A 22,731-nucleotide genomic window follows, 5' to 3' on the forward strand; every position below is an offset into this window, starting at 1 on the left:
AACCTGCCCCAGAGCCCAAGCTGGGTCTCTCTGCTCTTGCAGCAGATATCCAAGTTAACATGTCCGCCTGTATCCAGGAGCATGCAGGTGCCCTGTTAAGGTAGAAACAGCAAGATAAAATGGCAGGGACAGTGTTATTCAGGTTTTCATTTATCCAGAGTATCCCAGACCCACACAAACCCAGGTAATAAAGACTTGATTGCATGAGAAGAGCACCAAGCAAGATGAGGGGCAGCTAAGTGCAAAAAGGTAACCACAATAAAGAACATCAAACAACTGAATGGTACAGGTTACGGTGCTTATATTAAGAATATATATGAGTCTTAAGAGCTGGAATAGAAGTTGTTCTGGACCAAGTTTGAAATAGGCTCTCCACAATCTTTGGAAGTATATTTACTGCATGGTACCATCACACACGTGTGATCCTAACACACAGCTTGTTCTGGATGCACGCTTCACAGAGACAACAGCTTCAATACCATACAGGTGGATCTTATCTTCTATTTTACCTGTGGTGTGGGGTTTTGTTTGTTTGTTTGTTGTTTTGTTGTTGTTTGGTTTGTTGTTGTTTTGTTTTCCTTCCCCCCTGATACTTGGTTCCCTTCTTTCTTTACCCTTGTATCTCCTTTATATGCACAACTCCCTCTTGTACATACTTAGGATCTCTGAGATGACATCTAGAGTCTGCTGAGCAATTTTCCCCCTCTGATGATGGTTCATTGACTCTGGGGACATTAGTGCCACTGGAAAGAGGTAGTCCTTTAGGAATAAACCCCGTGGTTGTCAGTGACACTGTGAGCCTGGGGCACACCACAGGTTTGCACAGCCAAAGCTCTGCAGGAGCACCTTCTGGGATGAGAGGGAACCATGCCAAAACAACACCCAGCAAGCTCTGCCCATCCAGCGAAGTATTACCCACTGCTTGCTTGTGTGCATGCGTGTTCATCTGATTTATCGCAAAGCTCAGTTTATTTAATTATGTGAGTGTTTTGTCCAGGGACAGCACTGTGCCAGCCCCACTGTTTTCTAAAATGGCAATGAACCATGACCTGTGGCCAGCGGTTGTTTGTGCTCCTAGTGCAGAAGAACACTGTCACTATCCAATATTAAAATAATTAGAGGTTTGTGCTTTCATTTTGCTGGTTTCATGCAACACTTCTTTCTGGTTTTGGCTCAAAGGTATTTCTCATCCCTGTGTTTGGTCACTGGGTTGATCCAAGTGTGTGCTCAGGGTGCAAGTGAATTAGGAACTTAAAGCAGTACCCACTGGAAAATGCTCCTGTTTACCTGACCAAATGGAATAAATGTTGCTTCTTTTGGTGATCCTTCTCCTCCCTTTCTAACTTGCCCTGAATTGCCCTGTCTCTTCCAGGAAGCCTTCAGTAATGAAGACTAAATGTTGGGAAGATAGTGAAGAAATGTGGGTTTTGTCAAAAAAACACTCATTGCATTTTTTAGAGATATTTGGCACTGTCAGGAAGGCAGGTTTCTGCAGTCCAGGGTGGTGTTTCTGGTCAGATTGAAAGACTCGTGGCTTGGCTGGGTAACCTGGGAGAGATTAAAAACTCCCATGTGAGGATGAGGTACCTGGAGCACCAGCTCTGACCAGAGTGAAAGAGGAGGGCAACAGCCGAGAGGTTAGGAGCGATCATTAAGAATCTTGTTATTGCAAGGGGGACTGTCCTGTCATTAACCACCCCCATCTGGTTTTGTGCCAAAAAAAAGAAAGAAGAAGAGAATCAATACTAGTTGCATTGGCATAGCTATAATGTTTCAAACATATATGTGGGGCCAGGTTCATAGCCAAAATTACTGCTTGCTAGTAAAAGTACTTGCTACTTACTTTGCCTGTGTTGGAGAAACCGACATATGTGTGAAAAAAAATGCATAAGCCTTTGGAAATACAGCTGGTCTTGAGATCCTGAGGTCTGTCTGTTTTTCCAGCTGGTGCTGGCTCATGGAAGAAAGCACAATCCATCCTCTCGCTGATGCTAAAGTAGTTAGTTTGGGTTCACTTTGGGGCAGAACAGTAATTTAAATGTCCACATATCTTATGTAGCAGAAGGGCCTGATGCAATTAGGGTAATTGTTCCCAAAGAGTGAAGTGCCTTTGGACATTTCTTAGAACTGCCTGGGTTTCTGAAAGTGATTGTCTGTTTGCACAGACAACTGCATTACAAAATTTTACCAGAAAATAAGCAATCTCCACTTTCAAACTATACTTTTCTGCCCCTATGTCCACTGGAAGGCAGTTTCAGGGCTTTTTTGAGGGTGAGGGGATGCTGAGGAAGGTGGATTACAGGCATTTTTTTGTTGTCTAAAATTAGGTACCAAAAGGAGACATAAGTAATAGTCCTTTCTGAAAACGTGACCTGTCTCTGCTTACCCACATATCTCTGTCCTTGGAGATATATTGTCTCTGTCCTTGGAGATATATCGTCTCCATCCTTGGAGATATTCAAAAGTCATCTGGGTGTGGTCCTGGGCAGACTTCTCCAGGTGGCCTTGCTGGAGCAGGGGGATTGGACCAGATGACCTCCAGAGGTCCCTTCCAGCCTCAGCTGCTCTGTGGTGGTGTGGCTCTGTCAAGGATTGTGATATATAGGGATAAAAGCGCAGCACTGAGGTGACTCAGGGACAGCTACACAGCTCTTTGCTGAGTGCCACAGTCATGCTGGCAGCAGTGCCACTGTGCTGCCATGGGCTTTGGTCTCTGGTCCCAGTAGCAGAGCCGGCTCGAGTCCACAGCTCCCCCACAGCTGGCATGAAGAAGATATCAAAAAGCTGGACTGAAAAAGATGAACAAACTGTCTGGCATATGTTGCCGTCATTCCTTGGTGGTGTAATCTGTTCTTTACATTAGGGTGTGGGCCTAAACTGAGCTAAGAGCAGGACGTGCATCGGCTGCGATGACGGCAGGTCTCCAGAGGATGGGGGAGAAAGACAAGAACCTGCGGAACTGTTAAAAGGGAAGATAATGGGCGGAGACAGGATCGTGAAAGAGTTGGTGAGAGATGAACCCACACACATTAAAGAAATGAAAAACCTGGAGGGCCTCCTCCATTGGGCAATCTGGCCCTGTGCAAGGCTGGGGCTTTGTGCCTGGGTCTTGCCCCACCAGCAGCACAGGGAGGCAATGAGCCACGATGTCTGTGGCCATCAGAGGGAGCTTGGTGAGAGCCCAAGGATGAAACACAGACCTGGAAACCTGAAGCAGTGCATGAAGGATGATTGTTCAGCTTTTTGAACTTATTTTTCATACTCTTATGATACTTGTAGTATTGCATATGCTTATGATGAGATAAGGATACCCTTCCCTATGATCTGCCAGAAACATCACTGCCTTTTCCTCACAAGAATTGCTTTTTGAAAGAGGCCGAGATTCTTTTAAGAGTAATTTAATAATTTTATATAATAACAGCTTGCATCAGGCAACCTCATCCCATCATAAGCTCACAAAAAATGCAGCTGATGTTGCCCAAGCCTGTTCACCAGCTGAGATTAAATGAATGGGATGCTTTTATTTGGGAAAAAGTAAACAAGAAAAGCACCTGGATTCACAGAGCAGAGGAAGGCTCCCCCAAGACATTGTGGATCCAGCTACAACCTCTTTCCACAGATGTGTTGAAACTGTCTCTGAAGGAGGTGAGGGATGCAGATACCTGACTGCTGGGCCAGCCAGGTACTCCCTGGCCCAGGATGTGCCTCCATGTCCCTTCACACTCTGAAGGAAAGGTGAGATGGATCAGAATGGTGCATCTCACCTCAGAGCACCCCAGCCCCGCTACACCACTGGCCTTGGTTGTGCTTCCCACCCCCTCTGCTGAGCCAGTGCCAGCCCTTTCACAGCCACCAGCAAGAGGTTTCAGCATCTGGCTGGGAGCCACTTGGTTCTTTTACGCCTCTACCTGTCTGTCTGTCTAGCCAGGCATTAGATAAAGGAACAAATTACTGCAGAGCATCACATCACCACATATAAACTCCTCTGTGGTGTGTACCCAGCCCCTGGCTCCTGGGGCTCACTGGATGCCTGGGAGGGAAGAGGGATGAGCTACCACCAAGACCACACTCATCTTCATGCTGAGCAAATGATTGACAGCAACCTGTTACCACCAAGAATTTGTCTTACATATCCAAATACCTCAACTTGTTCTTCAAGAATTTTGACCTTTTTATTTATTTTTTTTTTTTTTTAATGAGTGAAGTATTTTCAATCACTGTGGCTGCAGAGAAAAACTTCCAAGCTTGATCTGCACAAAAATCAGAGGCCAAATAAGGAGAATTAGCATTTACTATATTTTGAAAGAAACTTTTCCTTTTTTGAGAGCCTGGCTTGTGATTTTTAAATACCCCAGAATAGTGATATTGTGCTTTTTGCCTAACAGGGCACTTTTTAAAGCCAGCTGTTGCAAAAAAAACGTGTGTGGTAAGTCACTACATGCATTGCTTTTCTTTGGGCTTGTGCTCCTTTCCTCGCTGGTAAGATTAGGAGCACTGCAGGGCAGGGAGGGTGTCTGTCTGTGTATTTGCACTGTGTCTTGCTACTTGTAAAGGAAGCAAGTAATCATCACCCTTGCTGCTTTCATGTCTACTTGCACAATAGAAATAATTAATAGCAATAGTAATGCTTTGCCTATCTGCGGCTCCTTTCATCTGAAGACCTTAAAGTGCTTGACAAGCATTAACTAAATTAGCTTCCAAATACCTGGAGAGAGAGTCAGACTTAATGATCCCCACTTTGCAGCTGAGCACACAGGAGGAGAAGTGAAGGCTGAGTTACAGTTAGTCAGCTGAAATCGTGTTTCCTCCATTCGGGGAGGTTGCTCAGCACTTGTGAGGCTCAGGCTGTTTTCTCAGGTGCCCAATGTTCACTTTTTACTTGAGAAACATACAGGCTGCGGACCTGTGTGATCTGCTCCAAGTCCTGCTGAAGCTGGAAGAAGCATTTCAGACACCGTGACTCATGAAGTTTCCCGTTCACACTACCGGCCTGGCCTGGGAAAGGAGCCAGCTCTGCTGACACCATGCTGGCATCACATCGTGAGCACACAAAGCCAGGATGACTGTATCTCAGTTAGTCCTGACTTCAGAATTGCAAGCGGACTCCAGTGTAGAAACGCTCCAGCTCTTACCCAGGGGTGGTGCAGCTGTGTTGGCATCATGCTGTATCTTGCTTCATAAGCCTTTTGGAGAAGGATCTGCATCTGAGTCTTGTATGCATCATGGTGCAGGCTTACCAGGCTGCAACTCTGCCACAGCGTTCACAATCCCTTACTTGCAAAGAAAGATGCCAAGAGCCCTGACCAACTCTGGGATCTTAAATCACAGTTATTTTATCACCTCCATGTTAAACCAAGGGTGCTCTGCACCTCCCAGGGCTGTACTCAGGAGCAGAAAGGAGAGACTGGGCAAGAGGTGGTCAGAGAAGAAATACCCAGTAGGGACTATATAAGTTTCACAACTAACTTGGAATGACAGAAGAAAGGCAAAGGATGTTTTGGAAGAACACAGCAAGCTCTTAAATGTGATAACTGGGTAGGTGGAAGGGAAAGGTTTTTTTCCATAGACTGTGGAATTTCCAATTGTCCTTTTTAATATTAGAACTGAAAGTTTTCCATTTCAGGAATGGCATCCTGGCTGTAATTTAGGCTTCTTCAAATAGAAAGCAACAGTCGCTGAAGAGCAGTAGGACTGCTCTTTATTGCAGAGCTTCATAGACACGGATGAAAGACACTAAAAGTGTTGCCAGTCATCTGCAGAACCCATAAATCACATTGTTTCACTGTGGGCAATCATGCAGCCTTCCACAATGTCATGATGTTTTCCCCACTTTTTCCTTTTCAGGCAGAGAAACTGGACAGATGATGTGATCTGAACAGCAGGTAACTTCTGTTAGCTCCTCCACTGCACACAACACACTCCAATTCAATCAGCAGACCCCAAGCAAAGTGTCACAAGCCTGCTGGGAATTTACAGATTTATAACACTCCTGGGGTTGTTTTGCCTGGCAGAGATGAGTTTGCCACAATTTGGAAACCCCTTGTGCAGATGCAGTCACATAATTTCTTTATTTCCTTCCTGCAATGCTCAATACCTTCCATTCTGCCACCCGCTTTTAATAGTCCTGGTTAGTTTTCCAGTCCTGGAGTTTTCCCATTTACCTGTAGAGAAAATGGGGCAATTATCTCATAGGAGGAAAACAAGGGACACATTTCCTCTAGAGTAAGCAAGTAGGTCAGTGCTGCAAGACATCGCAGAAGAGGATCCTGTGATGCCCACGGCGTGGCTGGAGGAGGCTGGGCAGGCAGCAGAGCTGCTCAGGAGAGAGCTGAGGTGGCCCTTGGTGCTGGCACTGCTGCAAGCAGGCAGCAAAGGTGGATATGATAGGGTTTCAGCACGCGACCAGGTCACAGCATCACTCCCACAGTGAAAGTACAACACCCTGCTCTCCACCACCCTTGTGTTCAGAAGGAAGGTGGTGTGACAGGAGGGATGTCGCCTTGCTTCCACCACTGGATGGGGAGCCAGGAGACTGGGCTGCCTTCCTGTATGAGCACCTGGAAGTTACCTCGTCTTTCTCTTTCCTCAATTGTATAATAGGGTTAATAAAGACTCTCTCCCCCACAGTGATGATGTAAAGTTAAGCTCTTTCATGTTTGTTAGGTGCTACAATGGGCAGCACAATAGAGACCAGTAAATAATGTACCTTGAAGTTCTGTAGAGGTATTAGCCTTGTTTTAACAGTGCAGATATTACATGAATTACCACACACAAGGAGCTTCTTCTAATTAGGATCAAAACTTCATGTTTTTAGCTTTGCCTTAATGGCTTTTGAGGCTGAACACATTTCACTTGCCCAACCTATTTGGCAGTTTACTATAATCTCTTCAAACTTGCAGCTGCTTTCAGTACAGTGTTAAATGCCTTCCTTCTCATTATGCATCCCTTTACAATCTTCTAATTTAAGTGTCTTTTTTTTTTCAATGTATAATTAGTTTTTTTCAAATTGTAAATTCAGCTATGGTATCATCCTTTGTCATTGGTGTAACAGATACAGGATTTGTCTCATAACTGTGATGCAAAGGAAAGGATCTGTGTACAGTTTCTGGTATGACAGGAGCCCTCTTTTCCATTTCACACCTTGGTTGAAGATTTGTCCGCAACTGGTAATGTACCAAAGTAGCTGTTCTGCAAGGAGAGGATCTGCATGGAGATGTGCGGAGGAAATTATTCTGCCCTAATGATCTCCAGATAACAATTGCGGTAAATGCCCAATTGTGATCCTGAGCTGGTGACATGGATGGAACCCAAATGGCTGGAGGACAACACTGAGGAGCCATGTGGGCTCTGACATGAGAATCTGGAGGGCTTGGTTCAGTCTCTGTCCTGCCACAAAGACCTCTGGGCAGATATGAGTCAGGTCCACACAGGGCCACCTGTAATGTGGGCTGTAGCTGCACTTCTAATATCCTCACTGATTGCAGATCTGTGTTATTCTTGTATTTTCAGTGCCTTTTTTGTCTTTCTGTTTCCTACAGTTTCAGTGCTCAGACTTTGAATACCCCTGGGAAGTGCTGTACACGCCAAGGAAGCCTTTCTCACCAAAGTCCTATCCAGACTTGCAAACAGAAGTAGCGGATGCCTTGGAGGGTTGATGACTTTTGAAATTTCCAACCAACCTGTGTGAACTCAGGAGGTTCAGATAATTCAGATATACCTTGTGTCACTATCCAAGACTATAACATGAGGTTTACCTTCTGCTCACTACTGCTGCAACTTGGAAAATTATTAGAAAGTGCAATAGAATTTGTTTTTTACAGGTGTACTATGAGGGATTTTGTATTTAATGTGTGTTGGTGACTGGAGAGTGAGGGAAAACTGATGGAGGGGGAGGATGGGTGGGTTAAAAGAGTGGTGTGAAACTTGGGAGGGTGTAACTCAGTTCCCAGCTTTACCACAGGCACTCTTTGTCACCTTGGGATGGTCACTGAAGGCACAGTTCCAGGTGTGGTGGCAATACCAGCTGAGGGTAGTCTTATGCTGAAAACAAGCAGACTAATTCCCCAATCTAGATTGCAGTGCAGACACAAACCAACATAGCAGAGGGACCAGGAAGTCTATGCAGTCTATGACTGCAAACTCTACTGCTGCCAAGAAGAAGCAGAGGGAACAGGGTAATCAATCTGCTTGAACACCAGCTCATCATATGCTCAATGGAGAACGCAAACTGGGTTTCAGTACACAGTCTGAATAAAGTGCTCATCTCTGAACTCATGTTGCTTAATTTCAAGAAACTGCAGATGCTACATCCAACTTTTCATTGACTTTACGGCCATCGCCAGGTTAACTTAGGTATTCTAGTTAACACACTAACATGCATTGGCATAAGTCTAGGCTTTTGTGGATTAACCTAAGCTAATTATAGCAGTCATTCCTGATGTACTTAAAAAGAAAGCTCCATTGGTGATGTTTCAGGGCTCATTCACAAACGGGTACTCAAGATGTTTGCCCTTCAGACCTATGCTCCTCATTACGAAACTCTGGAACCCAGCTGTGCACTAATTTTAGCCTTCAGAGGGACCAAATATCTCAAAGGAACCACTATCCAACTTTTTTGCTGAAAGGATCCTGAACAAAGGGACAAACGTAATCCCATTACCTCACTGCCGGAGGGGAGCTTCCCAGAAATTTTCCTGATGCGAGGGCATCTTTCATCTTTTTCTGACTCATGCCCACAGTACCTCTCTGGAATGTAAATGTGCCTGGCTTTAATGATGTGACAAGGTAATTAAGCGTTAATGTGTGGATGCACAGGGTATAGAACTTGCCAGATCTAGTAAATGCTGAAGCCAAGCTGAGGAGTTTACTACACTTACAACAGAGTGCTGATATAGGGTGCTAATGCCCTCACATTATTCCTGTTACACAAATTATTTTTATGGTAACAGACAAAGAAATTAACTTTGTATTTGAATTTTGAATAGTTATTCCAGCAAGGAAGCAACCAGGACCCAATCCTGGGCACATGAGAAGCGACGCAAAAACTAGGACATAGCACTATTATTATTTAAATGACTATAGTGCAGTCAGGTGCCAGCTCAGAACTGGACACTCCCCCTTCCTATTCCCCATTAGCTCAATGTGCTTGAGTTGTATGAGTCTACATATATATATATATTTATATGAATCTCATAAGAGCATTCTTTAGTTACAAAAAAGCAGACAAAAGGTCATAGCAAAACTGTCTGGATGAAATTGTCCCTGTACCTGGTCTTTAGATATCTCTAATGTCACACAAATGGCTGATATAAGCAATTGAGCTCTACACAATCTCATTCAAAGTGCATGTTATGGTTTAAATAAACATTTTTCCTATTCAAATGCAAATGTTCATGTTATAACAATGAACACTTGCATAATAGGCACCCAGTTCTCTAAATTCAGGTGCCTGATGACAGGAGATGGAGCTCATGGTTTGTCTTGGCTCAGGACAGCTGCTCTGGGCAAGGGAAGTGTTGACCACAGGAGGCTGCAGGGTCTCAGGCCCTGTGCAAACCTCACAGTGGGCATCTGCTAACCTGTTAAAAGGCCACCTTGGCCTTTTCCCAGCTTCATACCCCATGAGCTGACCCATCAGTCCCACCACAGTTGTGTCCTTGATAGCTGTGCTACCAGTTGGCAAAGCTTCTGCCTCTCCTGCAGTCATTTTCTTTTGCTTTCTAATTATGCCTTTTAGAATCATAGTACTATTAGTTGGCATTGTTTGAGTAACTCAGTGACACAACAAAGCAGTGGAAAAGGAAGATGATTTTTAACTGTTGGTATTTTGGAAGAGAGGACATAGATTGACGTGAGATGCCAAGAGGCTGGGTAGCATGGGGTTTGCAGCAGATGAATGGAGAGATGAGCAAGGTCTTCAGGGTTACCAGGAAGTCTGTGGATACTGCTTCTGGGGATCAGGATCTCTGTTTCTACAATGGTTGTATTGTCTTATCACTTCTCCTACTTCTTATTGTTCATCAATTAACTGACTTGAGATAACATACATCAGGATGTATCAGAGAGCAGCTTACATCTGAGGGACTCTGGCTTTTACAGCTGTGCTATGCTTAGCATTTGCAATTGTCTGACTGTATCCTTATCCACATACACTGGGCTTTCAGTCGTTGCAGCTACAGAGATGCAATGAGCAGCCTAGAGAAACCAAATTTAGTAAGATACTCCATGTGTCTGTGTGCCCTGTGTCTGCATTTAGAGGAGGCTCACCATGGTCCAGGTGGCTGAAGGCTGGGATGCTATGAACCTCACCCGCTTTTTGAACCCTGTGTGTGACTTCAAAGCCAACTGCACACCAGTGATGGTGAGAGATGTTTAGCACAGCTGACTCCACGTGTAATTGTCACATACCAGAGGGTGAACCTCATGTGACTGCCACATAAAACCGTTCACATCACTGAGCTAGGTTTTGACTGATGAAGTTAAACCTGTGGCTTCCAAGTTCGTTTGAGAAGCCTCTGACATCCCTTGCTGCGAGTAACTATTAGCTTCAATGGGACGAGGTCAGATGATTCTGAAGCTGAAAAGGGAATTTCGCAACCATTAAACCTGGCAATGAGTCTCTAAGCGTAATGCTGTGTTCCAGAACTGCAACTTTTTAATGTCTTTAGTCAGTTAAAAAAGAGCAAGGAGGCAGCATGAGGTTGCAAAGTGTCTTGCCACCCAGAGTATGCTACTGAAATGGTTTAGAATATCCTATCAACTAATACTCTCATAGGTTTACACTTTGTGTTGCCAAGATGATGATAGAGATGTCTTCTTAAAGGAAGTTAAGCTATAAAGGGAGGGACTGATTTTCTAGAGACCTACGTGGACACATTAATTACCAACATTAATAAAAGGATCATCTTTGTGTGCCTCAGTTCTTAGGTGTCAAAATGGAAAGACTTTACAAGCAGTGTAATTTTCAGAAGTGTTTATAAAAAGAGGCCTCACTTTGGGTACTCTAAAACTGAATATATTCAGATAGCTTGCAATCTTAGTAAATGGGTCAAAAAAACCTAGAAACTGGAGAGGCAGTGGCAAATTCTCTCTCTCTGATAATGCTGTATTATAAACTAGAGTCATGTTATTGAAAAAACCCAATGAAGGTAGCAAGATGCTAGCTTTAGAAATTTCAGACATGATAAAGGAGCTTTTTTTCTTTTTTTAAAAAATGAGTTTTGTCAGGGATGGCAAAAAGACTGAAATACGCCGCCCTAATATGCCATCCACCTAGTCTGGAAAATAGAGTACAAAGAAATCACTCAAACATCAAAAAAAAAAACAAGCAACTCTAGCCTGGATAGGTAAGTGAGCAATTTATGCATTCACCAAAGAATTGGCAAAAGTCCTGCCATGGCAGCAACCTCCTCCCTAGCCCTGCTCTGCATAGCCAGGCTCCCTGCCTATCCCAGTCCAGCCTACTGAAAAGGAGGAGCTTTGCTCTGTCCATTCCTTATTTATAACTTGTCGAGAGCGAGGAGGGAGGGGTGAGCTCTCTGGTGCATCCTGCTGCCGCCTGCCCGCCACCAGCCTTGCAATTACAACCACAAATGCCTCCCGCGCAGCGTGGTGGCTGCCTTCGTGCTCTTGGATTCCTCTGGCTGTTTGCAGTGGTGGAAGCAAAGACCAGAACCTATTACCTCGGGATTGTGGAAGAGAAATGGGACTATGCGCCATCTGGGAAAAATCTGATCACGGGACAAAACCTCTTGGAGGACAAGTAAGACACTGGGGTCTCTGATAAACTGGAGATGTATTGGCAAATCCAAAGAAAATTTACTAAAGTGGTTAATATTGCTGTAAATATCTTAAGATGGCCTTTTCCTTGTTTTTCTTCCAATGATGTTGTCATAGACAGAATTTCAGCTCGAAGGCAAGAGTAGGCTTTGGTTGATTTTTCTTCCATTGTGATTGACTAAGCAAGGTGATAGTGTGTATTTGAGTGTGAGGTTAAGGAACACATATATCGCAAAGTATCAGATAGTTGGTTCAAAACCCCCTGTGTATGTTTCGTGGATATGCAGGTATTTCTGGTACTTGTTGTCCAAAGGCAAATTGCAATTTCGTCATCATCAAGCAGGGCTCTTTGCAATAAGACATAGAAGTCTGTTCAACTGGCAAAAGGTTCTAAGTTTTCTCCCTGAGAGATTTATAAAAGTTTGTGGGCTTGGTATGACATTGCAAAATTCAGATGTGTATAGCAGTAGAGACACAAATAGATGGTCTATATATCCCTGCAATATGTGCAGTTGTGGAGATGTCCATTTAGGAAATCTATTTAGATATGCGCTTAAGCACACAACAGTGAATGATCACACTGGAGGTTACCTGTGCTGAAACCGGAGTGTGTTGGTAAGCACTGTGATGAATCGTGTCCTGGCCAGAGGGAAATGGGCATCCGTTCTTGTGCTGGTGCTGCTAGACATTAAATGGGGGTGACAAAAACCTTTGGTGTCTCCCTTCAGTGTGGGCTTCAAACCTGCATGGGAAAAATGTTAAGATTTTGTTGATACCTTTGACACTTGAGAGATAGTTTGAGGATCCTTCCTCTGAGTCTAGGCTTGGGGTTGGGGTGGGACTCGTGAATGAGTGAGGAGGTCCCAGTGACCATACCAGGTCTAGAGGCACACTGGGAGCTCCATGTTGTGTCCCAGGAGTTACAAATGGAAAAGTCCTTTCAAACTTTTCAGAAAATCACAAGCCGTTCCAGACTTTTCTATAGTGGCTGGTAATTTTGGAATAACTTCCAGCTGTATTTCATAAATTAAAATATTTAGCCACAAGGAGGAGGTGAGAAGGAGTTTTATTTTTCAACACAAAGTTAGGCTTAGGCTGTTACAGCATGGTTACAGCATTCAGATCAGTAGGTGTTACATTTATTGGTAGAATTCAGGGTAATAGTTTGTTCCCAGCCCATTAAAACAGGCTTTGCTGGAAAGGATGTTCTTCAGTTGTGTTAAACACTTGAATTTCTAACTTCCCTATTGTCTTTAGCAGAGGATAGCTTGCTCCACTCCCTAAGCTGGAAGACCTCTCACTAAAAATAATTCATCTTTAAGCTAAGGGCAGCTACCTGTAAATCCACCCTGATACCACAGAGAGATTTGGAATCTGCCCTTTGAAGCCTGTCTGTACTTTGTGTTCCCTGAACATCAAGTGGCACATTTACTTCAAAGTCTGTGACATTAATGTGATGCTTTTTACATGGCATGGCAGGGAGGGATGATAGCTCATGTCTTCAGTCATTGCTGTAATGCAATAATTACAAAATTTTAATTCCAAAGGGTTTACCCACAGAGCATTTTAAGGTAGACTATACATTAAAAGCTGGGGAACTGTTTGTGATGAGCTCCCTATGTACAAGAACAATAAACTGATTCTTATAACTAGTTTACTTCATTTCCAAATTGTAATGAGTTGAATCTAAATGAAGTGCTATATTCTGAAATAATAGTGTGTCTGCATAAGCATGTGGACTAAATAGTGAAGCAGTAATAGCTATTTTGACTATTTGGCTCTTTAGAATAACCTCCAATGTAGATTTAAAGCAGTATACTAATAGGTTACTTTTCAGCTAATTAATTGGTTCCTATGGATATTATCAAAAGCATTGCTCCATAAACAAAGTTCATGGGTGAATTTTGAGCCATCCATGCTCTGCAGGCAGGAACGCTTGGGCTCGCTGAGCCTGGCACTTTTCACCGTGTGATGCATCCTCACAGCACCCATCTGATGGGGCACTATCCCAGTTTTATTGATAGGAGAATGAAGATAAAGAGGTTGCAGACCAACTGATTATCTTTAAAAGAGCTGGTGCATAAACATAAAGGAATGCTCCCTTTGATTCCAGCTAGCCCACAGAGATATAATCAAAACCCACTTATTCTTCACTACTCAATAAAAATGCTGAATTAACAAGTGCGTAATGGAAAGCATTACATTACCTGGATAAGATAGTGAGATTTAAGAGATGATTCTCAATGTTGCTGTGCCAAAGTCAATGATATCTTCCTCAGCTTTTAGCTTTTAGCAGTAATGAGGGGAAAGGAGACTTTGGTAGCTGAGGCATGGGCCTGGCAGTCAGTTGAGCTGGTTCTGGCACCAGGCACACTACGTTGCTCAGCTCCCGATGTGCTGGTGCTGAGTGGGCTGCTACCGAGCCAGGAGTCGTAGAGCTGCATCAGCGTCTCCCTGGGTGTGAGCTGAAAAGGCTGCCTCTCATCAGAGCTGATTAACCCAAAAGCAGACCTCTGCTAACACAGCTGTTCTTCTTGGGTGCCCATTTTTATTATGTGCTGCTGCCATGCTCAAGGGCCAGTCCACTGCTTGCACAGAGCAAGTATCTTGCTGTGCATCGGTGCTTCTTACGTAAAGAGCGTAATGAATCTGTTTGCCTCTGCCATTTGTCTTGTCTACTTGAAGCCTCAAGCTGTTCCACTAATTTTCATAATTTGGAATGTTGCGAATGAATCCAAGGCACTTCACTCCCAGCTCTCCCTTGGAAAATTAAGCTGACATTTTCTGAAGCACACAGGACATCGAAAATCACAGACAAGTCCAAATGATGGCCACTGAGTATAAGTGAACTGGGAAGGTGTTCAGCATCCCCCCCCGACCTGATATAACTGGTGAAAGAGTTGACATCATTTAACCACGGTGGACTGAACACACAGGGTGCAAGAGGCTGCTGTAGAAAATAAGGAAGGTTTCACCACCAACATATTTTAAGAAACAAGCCCATAAAGATGATTCTGGATGTACTGCAGATCCTGGTGAGATTTTGTGGGTTAGGGTGTGAATATTGCTGCACTAGGAGGGTGAGCTTGGACCTGCTCCCTTTAATGGCGACACAGGCAACAGCCTTTCAAAAGAAAGATACACCCAGGTGGTGTGGCTTGACATACATCAATCTTGCCTTCCCTGCTGTGGCTCAGCCCTCAGGATTAGACTTTGGTTGATAATCCTTTCAAATTAATTTGGTGCTAGTTTATATGATGGACACTTAAATCTTGTTTTGCTGGTGGTAGATGTTATTAAGTTTTGCCTGATGTAACAGCCCATCCCTACTCTTTAGGCTACAAATCCTACATTTATCTGGGCCAAGTCTTGCACCCACCAACACTAACGGGTGGTTTTTGTTACCACAGCATCAAACATGGTTTGTGCAATTTGCCTATGAGGAGATCCCACCCGGATAAATGACAATGAAGCTGTCGTCACAGATGCTAAACTAATGGCTGAGTCATCAGGTGGCCAAATGACCCAGTTGCGTCAGCAAAGATGATCATTGTGGGAAGGGTCAACATCAAAAGAGCATTTGAGGTGAAATCCTGGCTCTAATGAAGCCTGAGAGGAGTTTTGTTACTGACTTCAGTGGAAGCAGAAGTTTATCCTAGGAAGGAAACCATTATAGCCACACTTCAGAGCTTCGTCTATGACTGTATGGGTTTGGCTAAACTCTTCAGTTGCATGTGTGTGTCAGAAAAGGCCTAAAACATCCTTTAAGGACATTGTGTTTCTCTTTTTTGTGGACACAAAGCTCGTCTTGTTGTTCAGTGCTGTGTGGTCAGGGTACCATCTACAAATGAAAGTTGGCACCACTAGTCTCCTTCCACTGGCCATCCCTTTAGCATGAACATTGCATTGGCCTTAGTGCAGGAGTCATGGTTTGGTACGGGGTTACCCTCAGGATGTTACATGACCCAGAGGCATCCTGGAGCCATGAGCAATGTCTAGCTTACTTCAGCCATTGGGAAAATGAGGTACTCGGGGGAAATATGTTATAAGCCCAGGCATAGAATACGTAAGAGAGTAGAAAATAAGGAAGGTTTCACCACCAACATATTTCATGGAATAAGCCCATAAAGACAGCTGTTAAAATGGTTGTCAGTCTAAAATCTATGGGATTTTAGTGGAACAACAGTAAAAAAAGAAAGCTTGCATTTACTTAGAGTTGCACACAGCAATGTGCAGTGGCTATTTGGCTTGCTAACTGCAGGAGAAAAGTTAGAACTCCTTATCTGGTAGTTATTCAGTCTGCTGATTTTTCAGTGGTGATTACAGTGGCAAACAAACTCTTTTTGGAATTGTACCCGTGAGGGATCCAGCTACAGTCTACTCAGGAGCTGTTTGATTTGCCATGCACAACATGTAAGCTCTCTTTCAATTTCTTACTGTACACTGTAACACAGTACTCACATCAGCATCTCTTGAAAAGCCTAACAGAGGTTAGGTTGCTGTTGCTCTGTTTCTTAAGATAAGAGGTAGCTTAAATACAGTGAAAAAATCTTTCCTGTGTGATGAAACAAATAGGTGTAGAAATTACACAATTCCGGGTGCTACCCTAGCTCATGGTCCTACTCCCAGGTGGCACATTATCTGCATGTCTAGTCTTGATTTGAAGTAGAATCTACGTGACACTTGTTTTACTCTTTCTGTCATTTAAAAGAGTTGCAGGAGGATGGACGACTGTAATTATGTTAATACTAATCTTAAGGAGTTAGAGTTCATTCCCTGTTAATATTTCCCTGTCTTATTCATATGCATTGCCAATTTTTCTTGGAGTTTAAAAACTGCTGGGAATAGTCAACTGGCAAAAAGAATAAAGGAAGAATTTGCATGTTTATCCTAATCTGAACAAGAATGATACACCTTGATTCACAAGCCTGCTTACCTCTCTATGTAACCTCAAGTCCGTCCTGGCTGGAGAAAATGAAGGAGGGGATTTTGGAAGCTTGCATTGGTACACCTCCAGGTTTGCCCTTGCAAACTGGCTGGTTATTGTGACTTTCTGCACATGAAGTTCAGGCTGACAACTGAGTTGGAGGGTGACAGTCAAAATTCAGAAGAGAAGGTTCAGGTGACAAAATAATAAACCCACCAGGAGGATAAAGTGATCTGAAGCAAGCAGGTAGCATGAAGAAGCAGGGACAAGGTTTGTTTTCTTGTGACAAGACAGGAGTGAGAGACAGGAGACATTTTGGCAGGGAGTGCCCAGTAGAACAGGGACATTATGACCACTGGAAGAGAGAGGCAAAGGTAGATTCAGATAATTGAATGTGTTTAAACACTACAGCATTTGGAGAAGCCATTGCTGCAATAACATATTGGAAAGTCAAAAAAAATAGGAGATGCAATTGAAGGGAATGATTATCTCACTGACTGAAAATGTGAAGTGTTTCCCAAGGAAGCAGATGCCATCAAAAGAAGACAGGGAATGGTGTTTGAGAACTGTTGTCAAAGAGAGGAGATGAAAGGCCAGCAGGACACTATCCTGAAGCCACGAAAATCTCTGAGGGACTCTGGAGGTGGGTGGTAAGGAACTGCAGGGTAGGAGATGCACTGGTTCTAGTGGCACTGGCAACAGAGACTTCATGGAACATTGAGAAGAATCTCCCACTGAAACAAAGAAGACAAACAGCTGCTTGAGGGAGGTGATTGTCCCGCTCTGCTCTGCACCGTGGTGGCCTCACCTGGAGCACTGTGTGCAGGTCTGGGCACCACAGTATGAAAAAGATATTAAGCTACTGGGGAGTGTCCAGTAGAGGACTATGAAGTCGGTGAAGGGTCTGGAGGGGAAGCCATATGAGGAGCGCTTGAAGTCAGTTGGTTTGTTCAGCCTGGAGGAGACTGAGGGGAAACCTCATGGTGGCTGCAGCTTCCTCACAAGGGGAGGAGGAGGAGGAGCAGGCGCTGAGCTCTTCTCTCTGGTGAACAATGACAGAACCTGATGGAATGGCAGGAAGATGTGCCAGGGAAGGTTTAGGTTGGACATCAGGAAAAGGTTCTTCACCCAGAGGGTGCTGGACACTGGAACAGGCTCCCCAGGGAGGTGTCACAGCCCCAAGCCTGACAGTGTTCAAGAAGAGACTGGACAACACCCTCAGACACACAGTGTGAACTGTGGGGCTGTCATATGCAGGGGCAGGAGTTGGACTTGATAATCCTTGAGGGTCCCTTCCAACTCCAACAGGACATTCTGTGATTCTATGATTCTATTAAATCTTTGTATCCCACTGATGGAGCAGCAGGGGCCGTGGCACTGATCCTGTGCCAGCTCCCTGTGACACATCAGCTGGCTGCACTGTGGCACTGGGTAGAGATACCAGCCCCAGAGGTTTGGCCAGATGATCCAGGTATCTGGGAGTGCAGAGGAGAAGTCACACCCACGCATCCTTTCTATGAACTTCCTATGGCTGATACTGTTAGCTTCAGTGTGGGTAGTCTTTCTGCAAAGGACTTCAAGCACTGTACTGCGCAGCACAGCAACACTTCTAAAGTGGCACCGAGCTACCAGCTTCTTGTAAGGCTGAGGTGGGCACCCAGAAGTCCTCCTGGATGAAATGGGGCAGCCTGGACACATAAAGTGGGACTCGGAACAACCAGTGTGTGCTGTTCTCAGGTACTGAGGGCAACCAAAAGGACATGCTGAAAATACATGTCTCTGCGGGTAGAAGAACTGGGCTCTACTCCTCCCAGACAAAACGAAAAGTGAGGCTGAAGTGTCTGCACTTCAAGAAACTCTCAAACATCAGGGCATTTTGGGTAGGAAACTCTTCTGCCCCCTGGAGAGTGTGGATCTAGAAGGAAAGGAAGCTGTGAAAGAGTCTAACACAACAACCAGAGCAGCAGCAGCATGTAGGATTTGTCTCCCACAGCTGATCGTTTGTTTTCTTTTGGACAATGATTAAACAAAACCAATAAATAACCAGGGTCAAGAGGCCAGGTTGCTCCTTCCATGCTCCCTTTCTGTCTCCATGCCTCTTGCATTGCTTGATGCCTTGCACAGAAGAGCATCACCTACATTGTGATGGGCTGCAGCTGATACCCATTGCACTGATGGTGTGGGCTCTGCAACTCTGAATAGGTGGAGGATTTGAGCGGGCCTCCTTTCAGAAAGCTGGCACTAAAAGATTTCTTTTCCTGACTCCTAGATGGCTTTAAGTAGGAGGCAGACACAGATCTAGCCAACAAGAACTAAGGAAGTCTTGGGTGTCTAAACCTACAGTTTTTTCAGCATGATTTCTTTAACCTCAGTATTTAACTGGATTTTTGAGATCTCTGATTTATACATTGTACATGATTTATGCATTTAAAGGAGTTATGCTCATATCAAGCATTTGACAAAGCCCAATAAAGAAATGCACTATTCTAGGGTACCGTTCTCCTTCTGCCAGAGAGACAGTGTGCCCCAGGGGTGTGAAGTTATGGGAGAGTGCGATGTTGTCTGGCCAGAAAGCTGGGCATAAGGACACTGTCGTGATGGGGAAAGCACAATACCAGTGCAGCAGCTCATTTAAAATATTTGGTGGCTGATGAAAATGGAAAAAAATCTGCTGAAAAAAATCTCATGGAAATAAGTACTTTCTGAAAATACAGTCTATTTTGTTTTTTTCTAGAGAAAATTTCTTATAAACTATTTAAAAAATCAATTTATAATTAGAAATAGGACATAGCCACATGAATACACTGCCATAAAGTAAGGCAGCATGTGCATTTAGACTGCACTACTGCTGACACAACCTACTACTCTGTGGTAAAGGCTCTTGTATAATAACAGCTCTTTCCCCCAGGCAGTGGAAGGTATCTTCTCGGTGAGCATTGTGTGACTTGCCAGGTCTTGCTGTGCACACAGACAGTTACCGCAGACCTGCTAATTCACCGAAAATCCAGACTTCTTGGCAACTTGTTCCTTAACCACACTTTTGGGGTGTATTTGTCTTACACAGGTTATTCTGTGAAGAAGCAGACTGAGAAGTTTCTGTCCCTTCCCCTCCATCCTAGCCAACTACTTCTGCCACAGCAGTATCATCACCAACATTTTCATTTGTGCCAAAATAACTCTTGGCTTGTTATAAAGCACATTATTCAAATGAAAAACTGTTCTTTTTGGAGGCTTTTATATTTGGAACATTTCAGGGATCTGGTTTAGACAGTGGCTGTGGAGGTGTAATGACCACAGACGGGGGATGTTGTGAGTTACATTGTCAAGCAGAGGCTTAAAAAGGAGGAGCAGTGGATCTTGTGGTGAAGAAGTTACGGCAAATCATACATTTCAACTCATGTGACGTCCGACACTTATGTCGCTGGCACTGCACAAAAGGTGCAGAATCAAGCAGGTGAGCTGCCCAGTCACAAAAACTTGCTATGAGTATGAAATTGCTATATTTCTGCCAGCAGTACTTCAGAAAAACCTAACTGAGCTTTTTTATGAGTTTGTTAGGAAGGATGAAAGTTCAAAGAATATTCAGGGGATGCAAAAACTCACGGGGCAGTCAACTCTGATGAAATTTGTCATATAGTCTGCTGCTGGCTGTGTAGCAAAGGGGTTCATTTCTACCCTTTTTGTGGGGGGTATTTAGGGACAAAGAATGTGTATCATGCTTGTCAGCTGTAACCTGAAGAGAAGTAAAAAAGATCTTATAATGGATGGGATGAACATGGTTTGCCAGTATGATGTTATAGTTAAAAAGGTAAAATTAATTCCCAGTTGTGTAAAATATTGACTGTGAGCACCGCTGTCTTTAGTTGGAATATTACTTGCCTATTGTGTGAAGTTCTTGTGTTCAGATTTCAAAAGAGAGAGAGAAATATTGGAAGGTTTTTAGAAAAGAGCTTCGGGAAAGATTTGTTGCATAAAGAATGTCAGTGTACTTGGTTTGTCCAAAATAAGGGTAGGACACAAGTTAGTCAATTAATTAAAACTTATGCAAGTGCCTGCATAGAAAAGAAGTTCTTGATGGTATGTGGTTTCTTTGATCTGAGAGAGGGCTTGATGGGAACCAGTGGTTGATGTGTAGAGCTAGATGATGTTAGACTGCAAACACAATTCTAGATTGAAGGTAGCAGGTATTTAATAGCTATAATAAGTCAACCACTGACCATGTGGTGGGTTCTCCACTTCTTGAAGTTGCTATAAACATATACTCTAGAATGTAGAAATTATGCATGTCATGCAAAAAATATTCCATGCTACTCTTCTGGGGTGTCAAACTAGTTTATTAGAATAGTAATTATTGGCTTTTGAAAAAAGTTAATTTAGTTTTCTTTTCCTTCTGAACAGTCACTCTTTCAGATGTGAGGTTTCAAACCTTTGAAAGAGGGAGAAGCTGCTAAAACTGTACAGAAAGGCCTGAGTGGCTGGTGCTCAAGTGAAGACTTGCAGTAACCATGCTAAAGACCAGACTTGCAGGTAGAATGACTGTTACTGTATGGAAAGGGGCTCGGACTCTACTAGCACTGGTTTTCTCCTCAGCCTTTATTCCACCAGCCTTATATTATATTGTGAGATGTCCCAGGGAACTATTTATCTGTAGCGCAAACAGCAGTTATTTGATGAACTCTTAAAGGAGTTATTTTGCCTCTAAATTATTTTCCTTTCCCAACACTAGGTTTGCAAGTGTGTATGCAACAAGAGGAGCCAACCGGATAGGACGTGTGTACAAAAAGGCTATTTTTAGGCAATTCACAGATGACACTTACTCCCAGGAGATCCCTAAACCAGCCTGGCTGGGGTTCCTTGGGCCAGTCCTCAAGGCAGAACAAGAAGATGTCTTTATCATCCATCTAAAAAACTTTGCTTCCCGCCCATACTCTGTACACCCACACGGGGTCTTCTATGACAAGGACTCTGAAGGTAAAAACTGGTTTGCCCTTTCTCTTTTGTCTTTTCTCCTGGAGTAGCTAATACCATGGCTAAAAGTTTGTCCAAGTATTTATTGTTCTGGCCATTGACATCAGAGGACTTTAGATCACCCTCTCATAAACTCATCAGTAACTGAAGCTGATGACTAAAACCAGAAACAGTCTCATCTCCCAAAACTTTTGCCATGAACCTTCAATGCTTGAAACCAACCCAGTGCTGAAACAGGTTGGGTAGGTCTTTTTTTCTTAATTATTTTCCCGAATTATAAGTCACTGAAGCATCTTCCCTCCTTCCTTCTATTATACTTCTTGCCTGTTTGAATGGATGGATTTCTTGTAAGTAAATGTTTTCCTTTTCCTTTCTTTAGGGCTATAACAGAAATTATTTTATTTTCAGAAACTAAAACCTATGCATATGTATTTCGGTTAGAGGACTGTATGGATTTGCCTATATTCATTACTCTCATCAGTTTTCTGTTAGAAGATGCACAATGTTAGCTAACAAAATGTGTAGACAACTGATGAGAATAAAGAGCCGAGGAAAACTTAGGGTCTGTTAATGCATTTTTAAAGCCTTGTCTACTGGTAAATAGTGGATTTTAACTGTCAATATTTTTGATGGTTTTACCAGAACTTCTGAAATTTTTCACAATTTCTCAGCTATTCCATGTTTTGAGTGCTGTTATTATTTTATAAATCTGTGATAAAATAGAAGAAATTACACATTTATTTAAGAAAAACAGTCAAGGTGGGGGCTAAAGCTTCCTTTTTCCTTTTAATGTATTAGGAGCACTTTACCCTGATGGAACTGGCGGTAAAAGCAAAGAGGACGACTTTGTTGTTCCTGGTGGAAATTACACGTACACATGGCCAGTAAGGAAAGATTATTCCCCAACTTTGGCAGACTCAAACTGCTTGACTTGGATTTACCATTCTCACATTGACACACCAAGAGATATTGCATCTGGTTTAATTGGGCCACTGCTGGTTTGTAAAAAAGGTACTGAGCTAGAAACACTGATCAAACAAGCCCCTCTGCCAGGCTTG

The 22,731-nt window shown here is 43.5% G+C and overlaps 1 protein-coding gene across 1 annotated transcript in view; it reads left to right on the top strand.

Moving 5' to 3' along the window:
• Positions 1 to 11,501: 11,501 nt before the first annotated feature.
• The window catches only part of HEPHL1 (hephaestin like 1), a 35,042-nt gene continuing 23,812 nt past the window's right edge, over positions 11,502 to 22,731 (top strand). Inside the window, exons 1-3 of the mRNA XM_005505387.3 lie at positions 11,502 to 11,761; positions 21,432 to 21,676; positions 22,472 to 22,684. Of these exons, the coding sequence (XP_005505444.3) occupies positions 11,592 to 11,761; positions 21,432 to 21,676; positions 22,472 to 22,684 (628 nt within the window). The 5' untranslated portion in view covers positions 11,502 to 11,591. The remainder of the gene's footprint in view (positions 11,762 to 21,431; positions 21,677 to 22,471; positions 22,685 to 22,731) is intronic.

This window comes from Columba livia, chromosome 1 (assembly GCF_036013475.1).
Source record: "Columba livia isolate bColLiv1 breed racing homer chromosome 1, bColLiv1.pat.W.v2, whole genome shotgun sequence".
Lineage (NCBI taxonomy): Eukaryota > Metazoa > Chordata > Aves > Columbiformes > Columbidae > Columba > Columba livia.